Source organism: Pygocentrus nattereri, chromosome 18 (genome assembly GCF_015220715.1).
Source record: "Pygocentrus nattereri isolate fPygNat1 chromosome 18, fPygNat1.pri, whole genome shotgun sequence".
Lineage (NCBI taxonomy): Eukaryota > Metazoa > Chordata > Actinopteri > Characiformes > Serrasalmidae > Pygocentrus > Pygocentrus nattereri.
In genome coordinates this window covers 17,919,298-17,939,791 of record NC_051228.1, presented here as the reverse complement: position 1 = coordinate 17,939,791, position 20,494 = coordinate 17,919,298, and the positions used below count along the sequence as shown (strand labels likewise).

Genomic DNA, 20,494 nt, shown 5'->3' with positions numbered 1-20,494 from the left:
AAAATTTCTCAGACCTGTGAATAGAGCTTCAGTGACAACACATTTCACGGTCACCTCCATAAATTGTGACCATAAATAACTTGGACATGTTTTATGAAGAACTGCACACATGACCAGGAAAAAAGGCTTACATATTACAAAGTCTTAAAAACTGGGGTCAAATTAACAACTGACTCACAAAAACATTAGTGTTGATGTGACAGATTCTGCAATACAGCATTGAGTACACTGGGTGGTCTCCTCTTTGGATGAACAATCTCAAAGCAAGAACATCAGTGCACACTGCGTCTGCATTCATCTTTACTGATGGACACTGAGGTGACGAAGGCCTCGCTCTCTGACCCCTGAAAAAAATAAGCCCAGTCTCACATGTCTTACAGTTCACTGCTCTCAGACCACCAGGCCATGGCACATTCCTCACATGCTGCAGCAGAACGGGGCACACCTGCACCTTCATACAGCACTCTATACACACATATATACACAGATCCTTGCTGTGCTTTATGCTTGTTATCATGTTAGTTTATATGCTATGTAACTAATAACTAATGTGGGTATTCAAAATAAATATCAGTTTATCTATTCATAAACACTTTTATTTTCTCTATTTGAATTTGCATTTACCTTTTTATTTGTCAGGTTTTGACTTAGATTTGAATTTTTCTTCTGTATCTACTCTGAATTATTATGTATCTATTATGAATTATTCAGTATCTACTATGAATTACTCAGTATCTACTATGAACTCACATGTATCTCCTATGAATTATTATGTATCTACTATGAACTTTTCAGTTTCTAAATTATGGATTCACTATGAAATTTTCAGTATCTACAACAAATTATTATGTATCTATTGTGAACTATTCTGTATTTAGTTTGAATTGTTATGTATCTGCCATGCATTTGTCAGTATCTACTCTGAATTGTTATATATCTACTACGAATTATTCAGTAACTAATGTGAATTACTCAGTTTTTACTATAAAACTAATAAATGCCCATATTTGCTGTCCGAGCGTCCGTTGAAGCACCCCACAGCCTACGTGCATCCAGAAATGCTCACCATAAAAACAAGGGGGTTGTTTTTCCCTGCTATGGCATCAGCTCACATGAACGTTTTAAAGGCCTTATTTTAGCAGTAATGCAGAAAGGGAGAGTTTCCAACTGACCACACCAGCCATCACAGTGGGCATGGGACGAGGGGGGGGTTTGGTGTAAATGAAACCCAGACTGTGAAGCGTGAGGCTGGAGGAATGTGGTGGTCTCACAGCTCCTGAAACAAGCTGCCAGACTTAAAGGAAGCAAGTTTTAACATAAACACAGCACCAGACAAACGTCTGGACACACCTGACTGAATGTATGCTTCTTCGCAAAGCTGCATCAACACTTTTTGGTCACATGTTCTTTCATAATGTAATGGTCTTCATTGTCAATCTAAGATGTGGAAAATAAAAATAAAGTAAACCTTAAAAAAAAAAAAAACGGTGTGTCCAAACTTTTAAAAAGTGCTGTATCTGAAGATGGAGGAGAAAAATGAGGACGTGCATTTTTTACTGAAGTCACTGTGTTTTTTGGCTGAGAACTTAATCAGGAAACCAAAGAGAGTGTAAGGTGAGGAACACACAGCCCACAGTGTGACCTCCACCTAAAGTCCAGACCAAACACATCTCTGACTCAGTCTGGACTAAAGGAATGCCTCTGTTTGATCAGTCTCAGGATTTTCCAGCAGTGTGAATCTGCTCCACCTTCTGAGCTACTGCAAAAACCAGACTGTGTGAGATCTTAATGTATACCACACTACCAAGCTTAAGGTTCTTCAGTTGTTCTTGGCTTTGACTGATGTAGAACCTCATCATTATGTGGAGGATCATTCTAACACATCTCATTTACAATCAGGGTTCTGTAGAAAACATCCATTGGAAGGTTCCTCAAGGAGGTGTTTCTTCCATGGCGTTGTTCCTTTTTGGGTTCTGTGTCGGTGAGTGCACAGTGTATGATATAACATACTGACCACAAGAGGAGACCCTCAGGGCCTTCTAGGCCTTCAGAGAAGGCCCAGTGATTACTGGCCACTAAAAATGCATGTTTGTAACTTTTATCTCCTTTTTTTCAATATTAGAGTACTACCTTTTTTCTCTGTGGTATCTAGGTAGATATAACTAAGTACATTTTCTCATTGGTTACAAGTCCTATCATGTTAGATTAACTATCAAAATACTGAGGAAATAATATTTTGATTTATAGTGGGACCAACTTAGCCAGAAAGGAACATCACTCAGGGCCTTTGTTGAAGTTTGTGGTTGGTGTAGTATAGCAGTTAACACCTCTGACTTCAATGCTGTAGACTAGGGTTCAATCCCCCAACTGGGTAAGCACCCTACACTATACCAATAAGAGTCCTTGGGCAAGATTCCTAACACTACCTTTGCCTACTTGTGTAAAAAAAATGATCAAATTAAGTCACCCTGGATAAGAGTGTCAGCCAAATGCCATAAATGTAAAGTCCTACAAACATCAATGAGCAGCAGTCCCAGTCCTAGTGGCAGCCTCATTACAGCATTGTTAAAAACGGAAAACAACTGCTTTAGCTCTATTATAGAGTTCTTTACTGAGCCAAAAAACTGCTATAATGTAAAATATATGCTAATGTCTGTCACAAGGTTCAAGTAAAACGTAGAATGTCCTTTAGAAGCTTAAATGTCTGACACAATTAGCTTAGCACTGACAAACTAGTACAATCCCATAGGGGTGCTAGCAGAATTTAGTGTATTCAATAAGGTAGGAGTTTTCTTCATGTTTTGACTGACACTTATATCCTAAATTTTGCCATTACTGAATGAGGAAAATAAAACAGGCTAAAATATGGTGAGTGTCTGCCACTGTGAGTCGCCCTTTAAAGTCTGAAATAATCGTTTAAAAATCAGAGGCACTGACTTTTTCATACCATATCATACATCTTTTTGTATTAACATCACACACAGACTCAAAAAGAAGGTCTCAATGTTTAGGTCTCAAATGATCTCAAAATCCACACTCTGCTGATGAAGATATGATGACAAGAGTAGATAATTTACTGACATCCTCAGAAGATGCGTCCCTCACCAAATTTAGAATGAGTTCTCTTCGAATTCTTTCAATCAGCAGATTCATCAAGGGCTCTGAAGCACAACCCTCACCACAAAATGTTGTATGTTGTGTGCAAATACACATTTCCACCAGAGAGGTCTCCAAATCCCAAAAACGTACATAGTGCAGCTTTAACCAAGCAAAATATGAAGAAACATACAAAACAAGTTGAAACAAGTGGGACATTTTCCATACCACTTGCATTTGTAAGTAGAAAATTAGATTATGATTAATTTGAATTTGATGGAAAGCGATTTTGTGTGGAGCTTCCTTTTGTGTTTCTTACATACTTTTTCAATTTTTTTCCTCTGGAAACAAATGGAAAAATGTCAGAAGTTGTACAGCAAATGTATAAACACTGTAAATTTCAAAGGTTTAATCCAAGCCATTGCCATGTTTTATTACACATTTGTATAACCTAAGACAAGCTCCATTAGTTTGCAATGAAGTCCTTGTAGTTACTGAATAATAAGCTTTAGTATATAATAAGCCTGGAATGTTAAGGGTTAAATAAAGCCCATCTTAAACCATCTTTAAGTCATAACTGAATCACCTCACAACATGTCTAGAGCAGACTAAAACAAGTCCACTGTGGCCCAGTGTTCCATATCTGTTCAGAAGATTTTCAAGCAATTAAACCATTTCAAAAAGAGGCAGCATCTCTAAAGAATGCAAGTTCAGCCAACATAATTAACCTTCTGAAAGTGTCCCAGAGCTGAGATTTCTGAAGAATTTCACACTTAGGGCTGACAAGCAGAGACCAGTAAGGTCCAGAGTAATTATCAACTGACTGACTGGCAGGTTTGATGGAGGAAAATTCTAGTCCATGAATGATGTCATAGGATTGAATGCACTCTGTGGATCTACTATGCAATGAGGAGGAGAGACAGCTACCATTAAGGTTTGAGCACTAGCTGGGCTATGTGCCCACTTTGGCCTTCAAAAACAAAGCTTGCTTAGCTTTCCGCTTCTGAGACGTGCAAGTTTTTTCCAGATAATTGACAACTTGCTGCAAAATTTCAATTTTAGGTGAGCCATGTTTTAATGTGAATTATTTACAAAAAATTTAAAATAAATGTAATTTATTTATCTTTAGCCAGCGTCTCTTCATTAGTTCAATGACTATTCTTTGACTATTGAGATGACAGAGAGAGATTATATGATCGTATGTAGAAAATACAACCCACTGGAAGTTCACTTGTACTCTTGTAGTTTTGTTTTCACACCTAAAAGTCCAGAGATTCATCCTTTTGTTACACTGTAAACATTTGATCCCTTTAGTTTTGGTTTCACTTTACAAACCATTGTAGGACTACTAAAGAATTATCTTAGCTTAGCTTATCTTAGCTTCTCAACTTCCTATAAATATATAAAACTATACAAGCTGACCTATCCAAAAAGTGTTTTCACACTGCAAACTAACCAAATCATGCTTCACTTTGATCTGGACCTAGACCACCTCTTTTGGTCAGCCCAAATTTGTCCTTTGGTCCAGGCCAAGGCACTTTTCACAGCTGCTATTTTGGTTTGGACCAAGCTGAAAAGTCTGAAGCTCTGGACCTAACAAGGAAGGTATAAAAGCATCCTTTGTTGCTGTGAGGATGAAAGAGTTTAATCACTGAAGAGATTTTATTATGGATGTCCTCCTGAGAAACTAATCCAAATAATTCAGTCCATAATCTAAAATAAAACTAACACATTCACTAATATGTTTAAATTATTTATTTTAATGCTCAAATTCCAGTGTTAAATATAAATACAATATTAATAAATAACAATAATATTAATAAAAAGTAGATTTTAGCCATTATTCAACTAATCCACTCCCCCTCACTGCAGCGTTATTGTGGCCTGGTACCAAATAACCTATGACCTGGTTCTGATCCAAAGCTAGGAACATCTGCATTAAACCATTATGGTTATTTGCTGTGTAACAGTTAACAGTCATGTTAAATAGAGCCTTTTTCTCGTTAAATGTCATTGAAATGTGCAGTGGGACAGCAGCACCTACTCAGTAGCAGTGCTGATACTCAGTATGCAGTGCCACTGGAATCATGCCTAAGGATATATATTAAATGTGTTTAATAGCCATTCCAGTTAATGATTTCTCCACCCAGTGCTGGAAAGGGAGTATGTCTCTGCACCAAACACGGCAAATGGTCCTGAAAACAAGAGCCAGATACATAACAGCTACAGCCAGCTGCATCCAGCATTACATAGAAACCACAGAGGTCCTTACCTGAAATGTTATTGATCAGCCAAAACATTAGTGGGATCCAAAGTTTGCTTCAGCAAACATTTAGCACTGCAGCTATGAGGCTAATGAAGCTAACAGCACATGGAAGCTTATACTCCACCAATTAGCATGGTGGTAACCAGTGGTAACTTTTTGGAGCTTGGGTCACAAATGTCAAAACTTCTATACAATACTTTCACAACACACCTTTGATTTAGTGTTAATTTCAGTAGTACATTAGTGCTGAGCTAACGTGGGTGTGCATGAACTTTATTTTTCTAATATAGTATAGTATAGCCCCACCAATTAGAGTCATGTGAATAATAATACAGCCAAGCAAGTTCTCCTATTGGTGAGGACTTTAAGAGTTGGAATGAAGGCCTTACATGTTAGACTAACTACTAACATAATTAAGACAACTGTGAATGTGAGTTGAAGTCTAGGCAGGTTCCAGATAGTTGTTATAAACAGAAAACAGCGGCGACAGCCATTACCCAAAAGAATCACTTTAAACTGATACATACAAGCTCAGATATATAATAAAGTCTGATGCAAGTTTCTGATAAAACATGTGGGATGACTTATAAGTTTCCAGTGGCTGTGTTTAATCTAGAATGGTACGTTGTACCTCAGTAACCTCAGCTGCAGACATACCATACACTGCATGAAGTAGCGCATTTATGTCATTAATAATGTCAGAAATGTGAGCGGCTTTCTGTTCAGTCATGTCTGTCGTGTGATTTTGAGGGTATGTCAATCACAGTCTGTTTTTAGAGCAGAAATTGGACAAAGGGTTCATTGATAGTGATGGGTGAAGCGTGTGTGTGTGATAGCCTTTAACTCACACACTGCTGCCAGACACACAGCGCACTCAGACCTGCTCATACACCCTCACACACTCACCGCTACCTCTGTGTGAGTGGAAATGAGGAGGACACTCTTCATAGTCCGCATATTCCACAACTACTGTATACTGTATAATACTGAGCACAACTTGGCCAATAAACTGTCTATGGCCCTGTAGCCTAATGATCTGAATCCAATATGAATTTACAATGTGCAGTTTTTACAGTCTGACAATAATAGTTGAGCTTAACATTGATTCTAATATTGATCAAGCTGATAGAAAGTTTTAAATAGCCCTAAAGTAACTTTCTCAGTTGGCCCTGCACACTACTGCTCTGTAAAACCCTCTATTCCTATCCTCAGAATCCTGCAATCATAATATTTACACACTAATAATGTTCCTCTGTGGGGCGGAGGCGGGGAGAGCGGACGCCCTGCCAGACATCTCCCCTCTTATACACTTCCTGCGGTCCGACTCACGTTGGCCAGAAACGTGTCCCGAACTGAACGTGCACTGAGTCAGACTTTATCAGAGACAGAGAGAGAGAAACTACAAAGTGAAAAGTCATTAAACAACAGAGAGAAAGAGAGAGAGAGAGAGAGAGAGAGAGAGAGAGAGAGAGAGAACACAGAGAGATCACAGAGATAGAACAGAGAAAGAGAGAACAAAGAGAGAAAGAACAGAGAGAGAGAGAGAGAGAGAGAGAGAGAGAGAGAGAACACAGAGAGAGCACAGAGATAGAACAGAGAAAGAGACAACAAAGAGAAAGAACAGAGAGATAGAACAGAAAGAAAACAGAGAGAGGAGAGAGAGATGGTTTATAATGGAGCTGGTTTGTTGAATTTCATGTTGTAAAGCTATTTATCTGGGCAGTAAACATTTATTTGTGCAGGAAACACTAAGAAAAGAATAAACACAAATAAATAAACAAATAATCCATTGTTATTGTCCTCTGTGCAGCATTTAAAAATCCAGTTGCAAGTCCAAGCTTTACAGTAACCGTCTAATTTCTGATTTATGTGATTTATCCTTCATTAACTTAAACCAGCTGATGGAATTGAACAAATCCATGTGATGGCTGGAGGGCAGCAAGGAGAACCAAACCTGTGCTCTTTTCACAAAATATTTTCCTTTAGGTTATATGAATGAATGACTGAAAAGATCATTATTTAATGTTGCACTGGTGCGAGTGGATCAGATACAGCAGTGCTGCTGTAGCTTTCAAACACTGTCCACTCTACTAGACACTCCTACCTTGTTGGTCCACCTTGTAGATGTAAAGTCAGAGCCGATAACTCATCTGTTGCTGCACAGTTTGTGCTGGTCATTCTCTAGTCCTTCATTAGTGGTCACAGGACGCTGGTGACTGGATGTGTTTGGTTGGTGGACTTTTCTCAGTCCAGCAATGATACTGAGGTGTTTAAATAGTCCAGCAGCACTGCTGTGTCTGATCCACACAGACCAGTGCAACACACTCTAACACATCACCACTACATCAGTGTTACCGTTGTCCTGAGAATGACCCACCACCCAAATAATACCTGCTCTGTGGGGGTCCTGTGGGGTTCCTGACCATTGAAGAACAGTGTAACAAAGAATGCAGAGAAAGAGATGGACTACAGTCTGAACTACTTAGTGCTCCTTTATGGTCAGTGAAGCTGATAAAAATGGACAGTGAGTGTTGATACAAGGAGGTGGAGTCCATGAAGTGGCCAGTCAGTGTGCATAGTAAATTACATCACTGTAATTCCTGTGTGAGGAGTAGACTCCCGCATTCCAAACATGGATATAGAAGCCAGAATACCCACACATCCTCTCTACAATCGCACCACCGTACTGAACCCAGCCCGTCTGCAGCCACATGCCTTCTGTCTTCATCACTGAGTCAGCGCGAGGTCAGCACGTCCCGCCTGTTTAGTACCACTGTAGTGCAGAAAAAGCTTTCATTGTTCCTGCTTTTGACTCAGCTGCAGGGTCGACATGTTGTCTCAGACTGGACCCAAGAAGCTCTCTGGCCTCAGCTGACCTCTGACCTCACATTCCAAACAGCAGCAAAAGAAAGACACACACTCACACAGATACACGTCCCTGTGCAAAGCAGCTCTGAGACTGAATTTGCAAAACTTTTATTTTTATTTTATATTTTTACCTGTAGCCTAACACTGAACTCCAACGCGTAGGCCATACAGACAAAATTGAATGAAGTCGGAGCTTGGTAGGCCCTAAAACAGTAATATGAGAGTAATTATATTAAATATGATTGAATTATATATGTATATATTATTAATGATTGTGCACTCGATTGTAATCAAAATTATTATTATTATTTCATTTACTATTATTATTATTATTATTTATTTTTTGTTGTCTCTTTTTTACTTTTCCTATTTTTTTGGAGATTTTCTGCTAACTACAGCAATAGCCTAACAACACCCTAGCAACCAATTCGAAAACTTTAAGAACCTCTAAACAATAGCTTAGCAAGTACATGGGGTACCATAGGAACCACCTTGCAACACCTTAGCACTCAACTGCAACACCCTAGCAACCATGTGGGGTACCACAACAACCACTTTGCAAGACTGTAGCAACAACCTGGGATACCATAGCAACCATCTAGTAACACCTTAGCAACCACGTGAAGTACCACAGCAGCCACCTAGGAACAACCTAGGACATACCTACTTTAAACAACAGAGACCAACAAACCAGTAGGAATTCTGCCCATTTTAACAAACTGTAGTGATTATTTTCCCCTCTCCACTGATTACAGAAAACTTGTGGCAATTATATGTGATTGCTGGGATTGAGAGACTATTCTGAGCCAAAACACACATTTACTGATGAGCTGATCTGAAGAAATAATAGTTTTGCCAGAATTGATTGTACAGTCTTCTGATGATGCAATTTATATCCAGAATTTCTAGTTGCTGTCACACAAAAACTATGAACTCACCCACTCATCAAATTCTCAGTTTTTATATTTGTGTCTGTATCTTTGTGATGATCCAGCACAGAAATACAGTTTAAACATTTCCTGAAACTGTAAAGTCACCCTTTCCATTTCACCTTAGCATGAGATCATACATGACTCACATCCGGAAACTGACCAATGGCTGACCACTCAGGAAATCACTAAGGACTGACCATCACACTGAAAAACTTTTCATTTGGTCCACATTGGAGACACATGTGAAATGGTGTGCAGAGAGTTTACAGCTGCTGAATTTGCTGTAGCGGCTCTGGAAAATAATGACGAAAATAAGGGAGCAATTTGGTATGAAACATATAAGGATCATGTTATACGAAGAGCCTTTAAAGGAGAGTTTAAGAAGAGATGAACAGATCGAGAAAAAGAGGGTTAAATTCCATTTCAAGTAAATTATGTTTTTCCTTCTCCTGTGAAGTTACTTTACCTTACATTTCGGTGATACTGGGTTATGTTCCAACAGCGACAATAAGTGAGGGTTAAATCAAGATTTTATACAGTGATGACTAATAATATATTTCCATATATGGTTTGACATACATGTAAATATTAAAAATATACAAAACATATTTCAATATACTGATATATGTGCATATATTGGCATATATTTAAATATTCAAAAGAGGGACAGGTAAATATATTTAGCACCTGTATTTTAAGACATCACATATATTGCACATATATATGCACATATACACTTTGTTATAATACCACTGACAGCTGACTGTGGAATATTTAGTAGCCAGGAAATTTCACAACTGGACTTGTTATTGCACAGGTGGCATCCTATTATGGTACCATGTTGGAATTCACTGAGTTCTTGAAAGCAGTCTAGATGCCTGCTTGGTTTTATTCACCCATGAATATAGAAGTGATTGGAACACCTGAATTAAATTAGTGGATGTGTGACTGAATACTTTTGGAAATGCAGTGTACATGTTTTCTTTGGACAGCAATGAAATATATGTACATATATTTTTCTTCCAAATGTCGTAAAAGTGTCTCAGTGCTTGGTCAAACTCTGACCAATCAAAGAACACCCATACGTATAATTTAGTGCGCTTTAGCTGCTGCAGATACCCCAAAAAAACAAAACTCTTTTAGAAAACAAAGTAGGCGTGAAAACAAACTCCGAGACAAAAATGAACACTCTCACTCTCTCTCTGCTGGCAAGTGCCTTTGGTCAGGATTAGAGGATTTGATGTTCAGTGTACTGTGTGAGAGCGCAGCTGTTGAGGAAGGAGGGCTTTCCGAATTAGTGAAAGCTGAATTCTACAGGATCTCTGTAATCATCATCATCTAACAACACCCACACACTTTGCTGCCTTCATTTCTCTCTCTCTCTCCTTCTCTCAGGTTCTTTCTTGGCCTACTCCCTCACTCTGCTCTCCTTTGTCCAAGGTTTTGTCCAAACTTGCTGCCATTGTGCTTGTAGCTCCAATGAAGTGGAGGAATTTGAACTTTACCTTGTTCTAACCTGACAAGTGGCATTCTATGCTAAGGCGAATCCTTCAGGGCCTGCTAGACCAAAAAGATACATCTGTAATTTGTGATCCATTTGGAAACAGAAGGCTTAAAATCCTGAAATGTCTGGCAAATCAACCAATCAGGATTGTTTCTGCAAGATATGTAGACAGATACAGCTGAGCGAGCACTCTCATTGCTCAGGACTGAAGCCAGAGTTCAAATATTTGAACTCAGGTGTTCCAATTACTTCCATGGCCACAGGTGTATAAAACCAAAAGGCCTTCATATTAACTCAAGAACTGCGTAGAGAGCTTCATGGAATGGGTTTCCAAGGCAGAGCAGCTGCATCCAAGCCTTACATCACCAAGCGCAATGCAAAATGTCAAATGCAGTGCTGTCAAGCATGCTGCCACTAGACTGTAGAGCAGCGGAGACGCATTCTCTGGAATGACGAATCACGCTTCTCTGTCTAGAAATCCGATGGATGAGTCTGGGTTTGGCAATTGCCAGGAGAACGGTACTTGACTGACTGCATTGTGCCAAGTGTAAAGTTTGGTGGAGGGGGGATTATTCATGCTTCCAACTTTGTGGGAACAGTTCGGGGACGGCCCCTTCCTGCTCTAACATGACTGCGCACCAGTGCACGAAGCAAGATCCATAAAGACATGGATGAGTGAGTTTGGTGTGGAAGAACTTGACTGGCCTGCACAGAGTCCTGACCTCAACCTGACAGAACACCTTTGAGATGAATTAGTGGAGACTGCGAGCCAGGCCTTCACGTCCAACATCAGTGTCTGACCTCACAAACGTGCTTCTGGAAGAATGGTAAAAATTCCCATAAATACACTCCTAAATCTTGTGGAAAGCCTTCCTAGAAGAGCTGAAGCTGTTATAGCTGCAAAGCATGTGCCGACATCATATTAAACCTTATGGATTAAGAATGGGATGTCCCTTAAGTTCATATGTGTGTGAAGACAGACGAGCAAATTCTTTTGGAAATATAGTGTATGTGTACGTTATATTCATACCCTGCAAAAATGATCGCAGTCCAGTTTTGCTGGTGACCAGCTATTTTACACTGCCGTAAGGGAGCGTCAGTACAGTAGACAAATTTCCTCCTCTGGCAAAGACGTCATCAGTTCTCTAGACCTTTAATATATATGTCTCCGTTCAGACAGTGTCAGAACTGGAGTCTGGCTGTTTACTCAAGAGTTTGTGCTCCATCCAACAATCTTCTCCTCAGCTGTCCAGAACTAAACAAACCTTCCACATCTTCACCAGACTAGACTCCCTCTGGCATGCAAAACTCGCAACTAGTCAAACATGAAGATAGACGACGCTAACTCTGTCCTCACATGACTTACAGTAACAGTAATGTGCATCAGACATGAGAACATTAATCATTTCATTTTAACTTGAAATGATCTTGTTTTCTTTGTTGGTTGGCAATAACAAACCACATAAAACTCTAATCAGGTGCATTTAGAGGAAAATGGCAGTGCTAGCTTGGAGAATCAAGCCACACCCATCATTATTTTACTCATTATACTTTGAGAAATATTTTGAGTTATCTGCAAAATTATCTGCCAATACACTGAAAATGTAATTTAACAACATTACATAAAAGTAGTCTCAATAATAATAATAGAAACTACCAACACCAATATGTTACTTTGATGAACATGAAGCTGGTGGTTGAAAATAAATATACACAAAGATATCAGCTGCCTTATGATCACTAAACCTGTATAGTGACTTTTTCTCACTGAAAAGCAACAGAAGGAAAGGCAAGACCTCCACAAACTTTTGGCAGGCAGTTTAATTTAGCAGTCTCAGACATGAGGAATTAAATCAGAAGTGAATTTGGATTGGTAATTTCTTCACAAACAGCAGGAGAAAACTCTCCCACGGTGAACAGCCCAGAGCATGCTGGAGTTCACGTGTCTGTGCCCAAGTCCCTTTAACAAACACTGATTCACTCTGTTCCCCAACGCTGACAGTAACACTAAACACACTTTTTCCTTCCACTGGATGTTTATGGAGATGCTGCACATGCCTTTCAGTGACATCATGCACTTCTATCCGTTGTTTACAGGCAGATAAACAACCAGACTGTAGCTGCGTTTGTAGTTAAAAGATTTCAGTCTGCATCAACAAGTGATGGAAAATCTAACATAATCATAATCAAAGTCATGATAATATCAATGAGGTCCAAATACACCAGCACAGAGATTTCCTTATTAATTTGGCTTGACGAAGCCAACATGCTGTTATTTATGTTATAATCATAAGCCTTCTGCTTGTTCGTACTGTTTTCACAGGTTTCAAGCTAGAACTACAAAAGCACGATCGTAGAGCCTATACAGGAACAGTGCACTTTAGGTTCATACAGCAATTGTTCCAACATTTTTTTCCTCATAAGAAATTAATGGTGGAATGTTGAGAAAATTCAAATATGCCACGGGTGATGTCAAAAAGGACATTTCTCATACTGCCCCTCATAGACATTACATACAGAATTATACATGTACATATACATATTTGCAACCACGTGGTATACTATCGCAATGGCCTATCAACACCATAGCAACCATCTGGGATAATACAGCAACAGCCTAGCAACACTTTAGCAACCCCCTGGGAGAACATGGCAACAGTCTAACAACACCTTAGCAACCACCTAGGATAACATGGCAACAGTCTAGCAACGCCATAGCAACCACCTGGAATTCCATAGCAATGGTGTGGCACAACCTTAGCAACCAGATGGAATAAACAGAAAGGCAGAGCAACACCTTAGCAACCACCTGGGATAACATGGTAACAGTCTAGCAACACCTTAGCAACAACCTGAAATGTAACAACTTTCTGTGAGGGAGCTTTTAGAGGCGGACGTCTGGTTCGTATCATCACCACTGTGAACAATTCTGACTCTGAAATTTCTCCAGAACAGAGTATTTCACACCAAAATACTCTGACGGATGGTTTACATCTTAAGCATTTCATTATGCAGAAATTTTGACAAATTGGTGGGCTTCCCCTTTAAATAACAGCATCAGTCCTGTCAGGTCACGTTTGGGGAGCTTATGACGGTGGACCTGAACTTTTGGCTGGTGCTGGTTAGTTCTCTATGGTGATGGTGAATAATGCAGCAGCAGTTTTACAGCAGCCCTAAAATGTGAGGACGAAAAGTTCACAGGGTGAATGACCTTTGGCCTCTGAACAAATACCAAAGGCTTTCACACAGATACAGCAGCTCAATGGACACAAAACAGCCGAGAAAACGAGGAATAATTTCATCATGCTTTAACATCTCAACCTCATGACTCATAACATTAAAATCATGACCGAAAACCAAGGAAAGTGAAGTCAAGATGGGCATGTGAGACTGGACACCACACAGCATCCTGGCCCCTAATCAGCCATTTGGCTGATGGTGAGGGTAAGGATGTTTCTGCAGTGGTGGAGGAGGAGGACAGGGCTCTGGAGGAGTGACTGCTCCACAGTAAAAGCCCTTCACCTCGCAACCACCTTCCTCAAACCAGAGATCACAACCCACTGCAGGGAGGACTGATTCAGCTACCAGCAAACACAAATCAAGCCAAAACAAGCAGAGCTGTAGGTGTGTATGTGCAGGTACATGACAGAACGAGCATTATGGAGCGCGGTGAAATCGGATAATATTTGTGGAAGTGTGTTGTAGTGTTTGAGTCAGAGAGGAACAGTGTGCGTGGTCAGCAGTGAGGGCGGCTTGGCCTTTCTCACACTAAATTGTCCATTGATGAGAAAAATACACAAAGCTGAGATCTGTTCTTCCTTGTAAAAACACAGAGACTGGAGAGACGCCCGAGGAATCTGGGCAGTCTGCGCTTTCAGCACGGCCACTACAGCAGTCAAGAGCAGCCACGAGTGACCTCAACACCTCAACCAATATCTCAGACATCAGGCAGTGAATTCATAACCATTTCATGTAGTAACTTTCTGTGAGGGGCTTTTAGAGGCGGACGTCTGGTTCCTATCACCACCACTGTGAACAATTCTGGCTCAGTAAGTTTCTCTAGAATGGTGTACTTCACACCAAACCTCTTCCCCAAATCTTAGCCAATTAGTTATGGAGAAATTTTGAAAGATTGGTAGAATTCGTCTTCAATAGGAGCTCTAACATAGAATAATTCCTTCCTCTGGAAGACTGTATTTTCTATATAGAAAAACTGACTCAGTTTATTACCAACAGCTCATAACTACGCAGACACAGAGAGAGGTAAAGTTATTAAAGAGGCATGTGTGTGTTGCACAGGGGTGTATGGAGGAATTTTCCTCATTTTCCTCAGATATGCTCTCCGCCCCCACCCCCCCATCCCCCCACCATCCCCTCTGAGGCTCTAAACCCACACTGTCTTTTCACTCTGTGTAAAAACAGGGGCTTCTCTTCATCCCAAAGATGGGATTCCCCTACAATAACGTCATTCCATCTGCCAGTCAGCAACTTTACTCCCCATTAGCATTCCTGAGGAGGGAGGGAGGTAAGTCGGGGGGTGCAATGGGACCCACAGTGGGGCGACTGTGTATGGAGAGGGACTGGTCTATGGTTAAGTCATTAGTCTTCAGGGTCAAAAACGATGGAAAGGAACATTACAGAGCTTTGATCACCTTGGTTTCCATGAGTACACCACAAACATCCACACGTGAGAAAGCAGCAGACTGACCCCGGTAGGGTGAGGGAGACTCATGGGCAAATGGCACAGAGCAAAGGGAGAGTAAACAGCAAATAAATAGTAAACAACAATAAACAAGACTCCACTTTGAATCTTTAGTTTATAATGGGGGCTATTGGTTGGTTCAGCAATGAGGACAGTATGTTCTCTCTCTGTTGGTCTTTCTCATGCTACATTTTTTAAATCTGTGAGAGCAGAGGCATGCTGTTCTGCAAAGAAAAACATGGCTCAGTAATACACTGCAAAAAATGGTCTCTTGTTGAGGGAAATTATCTTAAATCTAGTTAATATATCTAATATTTGCCATTCTGAGATGGTTCTGCACTTATAAGATTATCTAGCTAATTTCTGGACATCATTTACCTGTTTAAAAGTATCTCAATATGCAAGATCATTTTGCTGGTTTCAAGCACATTTCTTAAAATAAGTCATCTGCCAATATAGTGAGATCACTCAATAAAATGATTAAAAACGAGTAAAAATGTCCAGAAATAAGTTAGACAACCTTATAATAAGTTTACAATAATCTCAACAAAAATATTAGATTTATTGACTATAGTTAACATAATTTGACTTGAAAAGAGACCGCTGAGGGACTACTGATTAAAAAAAAAACAGCATTAATGAGCTTAAGAGCCGAGCTTACAGCCAGTTATTACTCTTAAGACATTAGTGCTATTGTCATTTACAGTAGACAATATGCACCAAATGAGTAGTCTAATTTATTAAAACTCATAATAAATCTTTGCCAGTTGATTTTCACAGAAGTATTTTGTATTTGATTCCCAAAATTCTCACAAAATTACATTTAGATGTGCAAATGAGACAATATCTAAATAAAAATGTGGAAGACTGGGGTTTGATACACTACTTGAGCACCATTGGACTAGACTCCTAACACTACATGATCACAATTGTACATCACTCTGGAAAACAGCGTCTGCCAAACGCCATAAATGTAAATGTTACTATATTTATGCACTTGCACATTTTTACAACTACAGATTTTAGATGACATTATAATGAAAAGCTACAACATGCATTACATATACATTGGATTTCCATTTGATACAGGCTTGAATCTGCGCTTGTTTTCTGTTGGGCTTTTTTTTGTTTGCATTTGAAGGGTAAAGGGTGTTTTCTTTCCAAAAACAAGACTATTCATGCAACATTGGCTTTCCCTCATGTTCAAATCATAATATAGTATCTCCTCTTATTCTTGCAAACACAAATCAGTCTGTACTTTCCACAAAGTCTCCCCATTTCAATGAACTATGAGTCAGAAATAATTTGCAAAAAATCACAGTGTAATTTTGTTATCACTGATGATGCTGAACACAAGACAGAACACATGAGCTTCACATTTCCATAGAAGAGCCCTCCCTGAATCATTACAGACATGAGGTAATTCCTTCTGTACTGACTGGACCCTGCCTTTGAAGAGAGCGTGGGTAAGATAAAGCCCTGACTCATCAGGCCCTCGATCAGAACCATATGGATGACCACAAAGCCATAAAACCATACCACCAGCCAGACAGAGGAAACTATGGGCCTTCTTAGATAGTTTGGGTAAAAAACCTTTGCACAGTTTTGTCCTTCTTACCATTTACATTGCATTTACATTTACAGAATTTAGCAGACACTCTTATCCACAGCGACTTACAAGAAGTGCATTGTCTATCTAGAGAAAGTATCTTTGCTAGTTACCAATAGCTTAGAGAAAAAGACAGTCCTGAGCTCAGATACTGCTAGAAACAAAAGTCACTGTAGATACCCAGAGAAAAAGGAACAGAGTTGAACACAGAACTCTGTGCCATTCAATGCAATACAATACAATACAATAAACTATGATACAATAAACTACAATACACAGTGCAATACAATTAAATATAATATATTAGTGCAGCTTACCACAAATATAGTCTATTATCCAAGACATATTTGGTGTCTGTAGTGCTTCTTTAGTTTTAGCACTGGAACTCTGGGTAGTGTACAAGTAATTGTTTGCATGTTTTAAAACAGTTCAATAGCTGTCTAATTTATGTCGCTTGTTTTCACATTTTTTCACAAATGAGTAATACATTAACAAAGATTAAACTTAAGTGCTGCTCATAAATGTTGCAGCCTACTATCTGCTTTTTGCTATTGTGTAAAACACGTAAGAAAATAACCTATTCAGTCCTATGTAGATTAACTGAGGCATAAGATAAAGACATACAATGCAAATTCAGCTAACTATGAATGGAGCACTATATTAGTGCCAGTTAGCATGGTGCTAACCGCAAGCTAATTTACCATACTTGTCTCAAACTGCGTGGAGCTTAAAGTATGGACTAGCTGAAAACTAGCTGAAATTAATCCTATAGCAGGTTTTCAGCATAGCAGGTTTGCGCTCAAGTCACAAAGCAAATATTGCTAACAAGTACTATATTCAAGATGGCTGCTAGTGCTTTTAGCTACACTAACGTACTTCAGTGCACGTTTATAAATAACAGCGAGTCATACAGTGTCAGGAACCGCAAAATCAAGTCTACATTTTGACGATGCGCAATGACTGGTGCACAGTGAGCACTTCGCTAATAGGTGCTAATTACACGTATTAGCTACATTAGCCTCATAGCTCCAGTGCTAAAACAAAAGAAGCAAACAAAAGGCACCAAACATGTCTTGGCTGATCAACTACATTTGGAGTAAGAAAGAGTTTTACTAAAACAGTGAGGTAAAATGGAAGCGAGGGTACACACTGTAGACCACTGACTCATCAGACACTCCATCAGAACCAAATGCACAACCACAAAGCTACACTATTACACCACTAGAGAGTTTAAAGAAACTACAGATCTTCTTAAGGCGTAGCACAAAGTCTGCTTGTTGAGAAAGTTTTAATGGCCAAGCTTAGTGATTTCAGATGTGATTTGCACGAGAGTTCTTATTCTTCTGGTTGCTAGAGGGAATTCCTCCCCTTAGACTCATGTTCTCGATGTTCTTTCCATTATAACTCCAGGAACAGACAGACTAGAAGTACACATGCCACAGTATTACGTAATCCACAACAAAACAGCAGAAATCTGAACTGATTTATACTGTGAGTGGGTGTAGGCGTGTTTACATGCAAGTTGGTACATGAAATTCCGATCAAACTTTAGGGATTTAAATTCCAATTAACCTCAGTTTCTGGAAAGTACAGAGTTTATCCCCTTAAACTCTAAGGGTCTATATGTGGGCCCAAATATCAAATCCTTAAATCTTTCAGACATTTAAACCTTCAATATGTGCTTTTAACATCAGTTTTTGGAATAAGTGTCAAATTATTATTTGGACAAAACCTGTTCTTCACATTGAGAAGATATTTTGATGAACATGAAACTGAATGTCAAAGATAAATATACACATATAAACAGCTGCTTTATGATCACTAAAGCACATATAATTATCTTATTTTGGTCTATTTCTTTCTTATTTTGTGTAGTTTCCCTGCTAGAAAAAACAGCAAAGACCAGCATGGTTCATCACCATCAAAACCAGCAAGTTGTATTTTGGATGCTTGTAGGCTGGTCAACCGCTATGGACCATAATACGCTGTTCACTAGTAAAAGCAGCATATGTTGTGTTTTGATGCTGATATGTTGGTTAACCATATTTATCTGATTTAGCTGGACCAGAACCAGACCAACACTAGGTCAGCATAAACCAATGTCACGATTGGCCCCTCCCAGTCCTGTCCATGTGCTCCTTTGTTTTGGTTTCAGTCCTGCCCCCTGTTTGGTTACTCCGTCCCTGATTGTATTCACCTGTCCCTCATTGTTATGTGTATTTAAGCCCTGTGTTTGCCCTTTGTCATGTCATACTCTACATCTGTACGTGTCGGCTCATTGACCCTGGACTGTTATGACCACGACCCTGGATTTGCCCATAATAAATCTCGCTTATCTCAGCGTGTGCGTCCGCCTCCTCGCTCCCCCTTACAACCAACATATGCCATCTTCGACCAGCTTAGACCAGTTTAGACCAGCATGAAAATCTGGCCGGTCTTTGTTGTTTTTTTCAGCAGATTTTATACACCAAACAACCATAATTTGTACATGACCTTTACCAACCTCTTTATTCCTTAGAATGAAACAAGCTGTTTTATGCATCTTTAAGACTGATATATGTAAATAAGCTCTGTTCTGATTGGCTGCCCTGTATTGTATATGATTGTTCTTACAACTTACAGTGGAAACTGTAAACTATAAACTACTGTTAGCTGAATATGTGGATGTATCTCAATGTGTTGGTTTTTGTGACATCACAAAAATAAGGAATTCAGAACAGACTGTTAGTGTGAATTAGCATATATACACGGTATAGGGAGACAAGCAGAGTGCCGTCTGTGTGTTTGTGTATCTTACCTCCACGTCATTGCTAGAAGTGCTGATGAACTGAAAGCCCGGGATGCGTTTCTGAGTGCAGACCACGCCCACATCCTCAGAGTGTTTGCAGTCTGAGAAGCCGAAGCCGTTCGATTGACAGTCGGCTAAAGATGTCTCTCTGCCTGTGCAGTGGACGTTATCCAACCAGATCCGACCTGCAGGAGCAGAAACATCACAACACATCTTATCACTTCTGAACTTAAAGTAGTAGTCATGTTACAGATGTTATGCAAAAAGTTAGTCTACACAATTTTCTACTTCCCTAAGCCCTATGGCTTCTTTAGTTTTAGCACTAGAGCTATGAGGCTAACATAGCTAACAAGTAATAGAAGCTTTTACCCAGTATTGAACCTTGACTGAGTTAGGCCTTCATTTCAGGCGATAAATTTTACTAAAAGAGTTCTGACATAAAGCTGCTGTCGCTGTTTTATATTCCTAACAACTTACTGAAACCTGCTTCGACTATGGCTTGCATTCACAGTCAGTGACGTATCTAGAACCTCCAGCAGGCCTAGAGTGATTGGTCTCACTGTAAGCCAGAATATGACTGATTGATACATCTGTCATTTCCTTATTATGTTAGTAGTTAATCTAACATGTAAGATCTTCAGTGCAGATCCTGAAGTCCTAACTAACGTGACAGCAGCTTGAAAAGCAAGTTTTCACCATAGCTCTACCATTCCACTGACCACTGGTTGC

General features: G+C 39.5%; 1 protein-coding gene across 1 annotated transcript in view; it reads right to left on the bottom strand.

Moving 5' to 3' along the window:
- loxl2a (lysyl oxidase-like 2a) overlaps positions 1-20,494 on the bottom strand; it is a 59,151-nt gene that overhangs the window by 30,643 nt on the left and 8,014 nt on the right. The window contains exon 3 of the mRNA XM_017719474.2: positions 19,775-19,950. Within this exon, the coding sequence (XP_017574963.1) occupies positions 19,775-19,950 (176 nt within the window). The remainder of the gene's footprint in view (positions 1-19,774; positions 19,951-20,494) is intronic.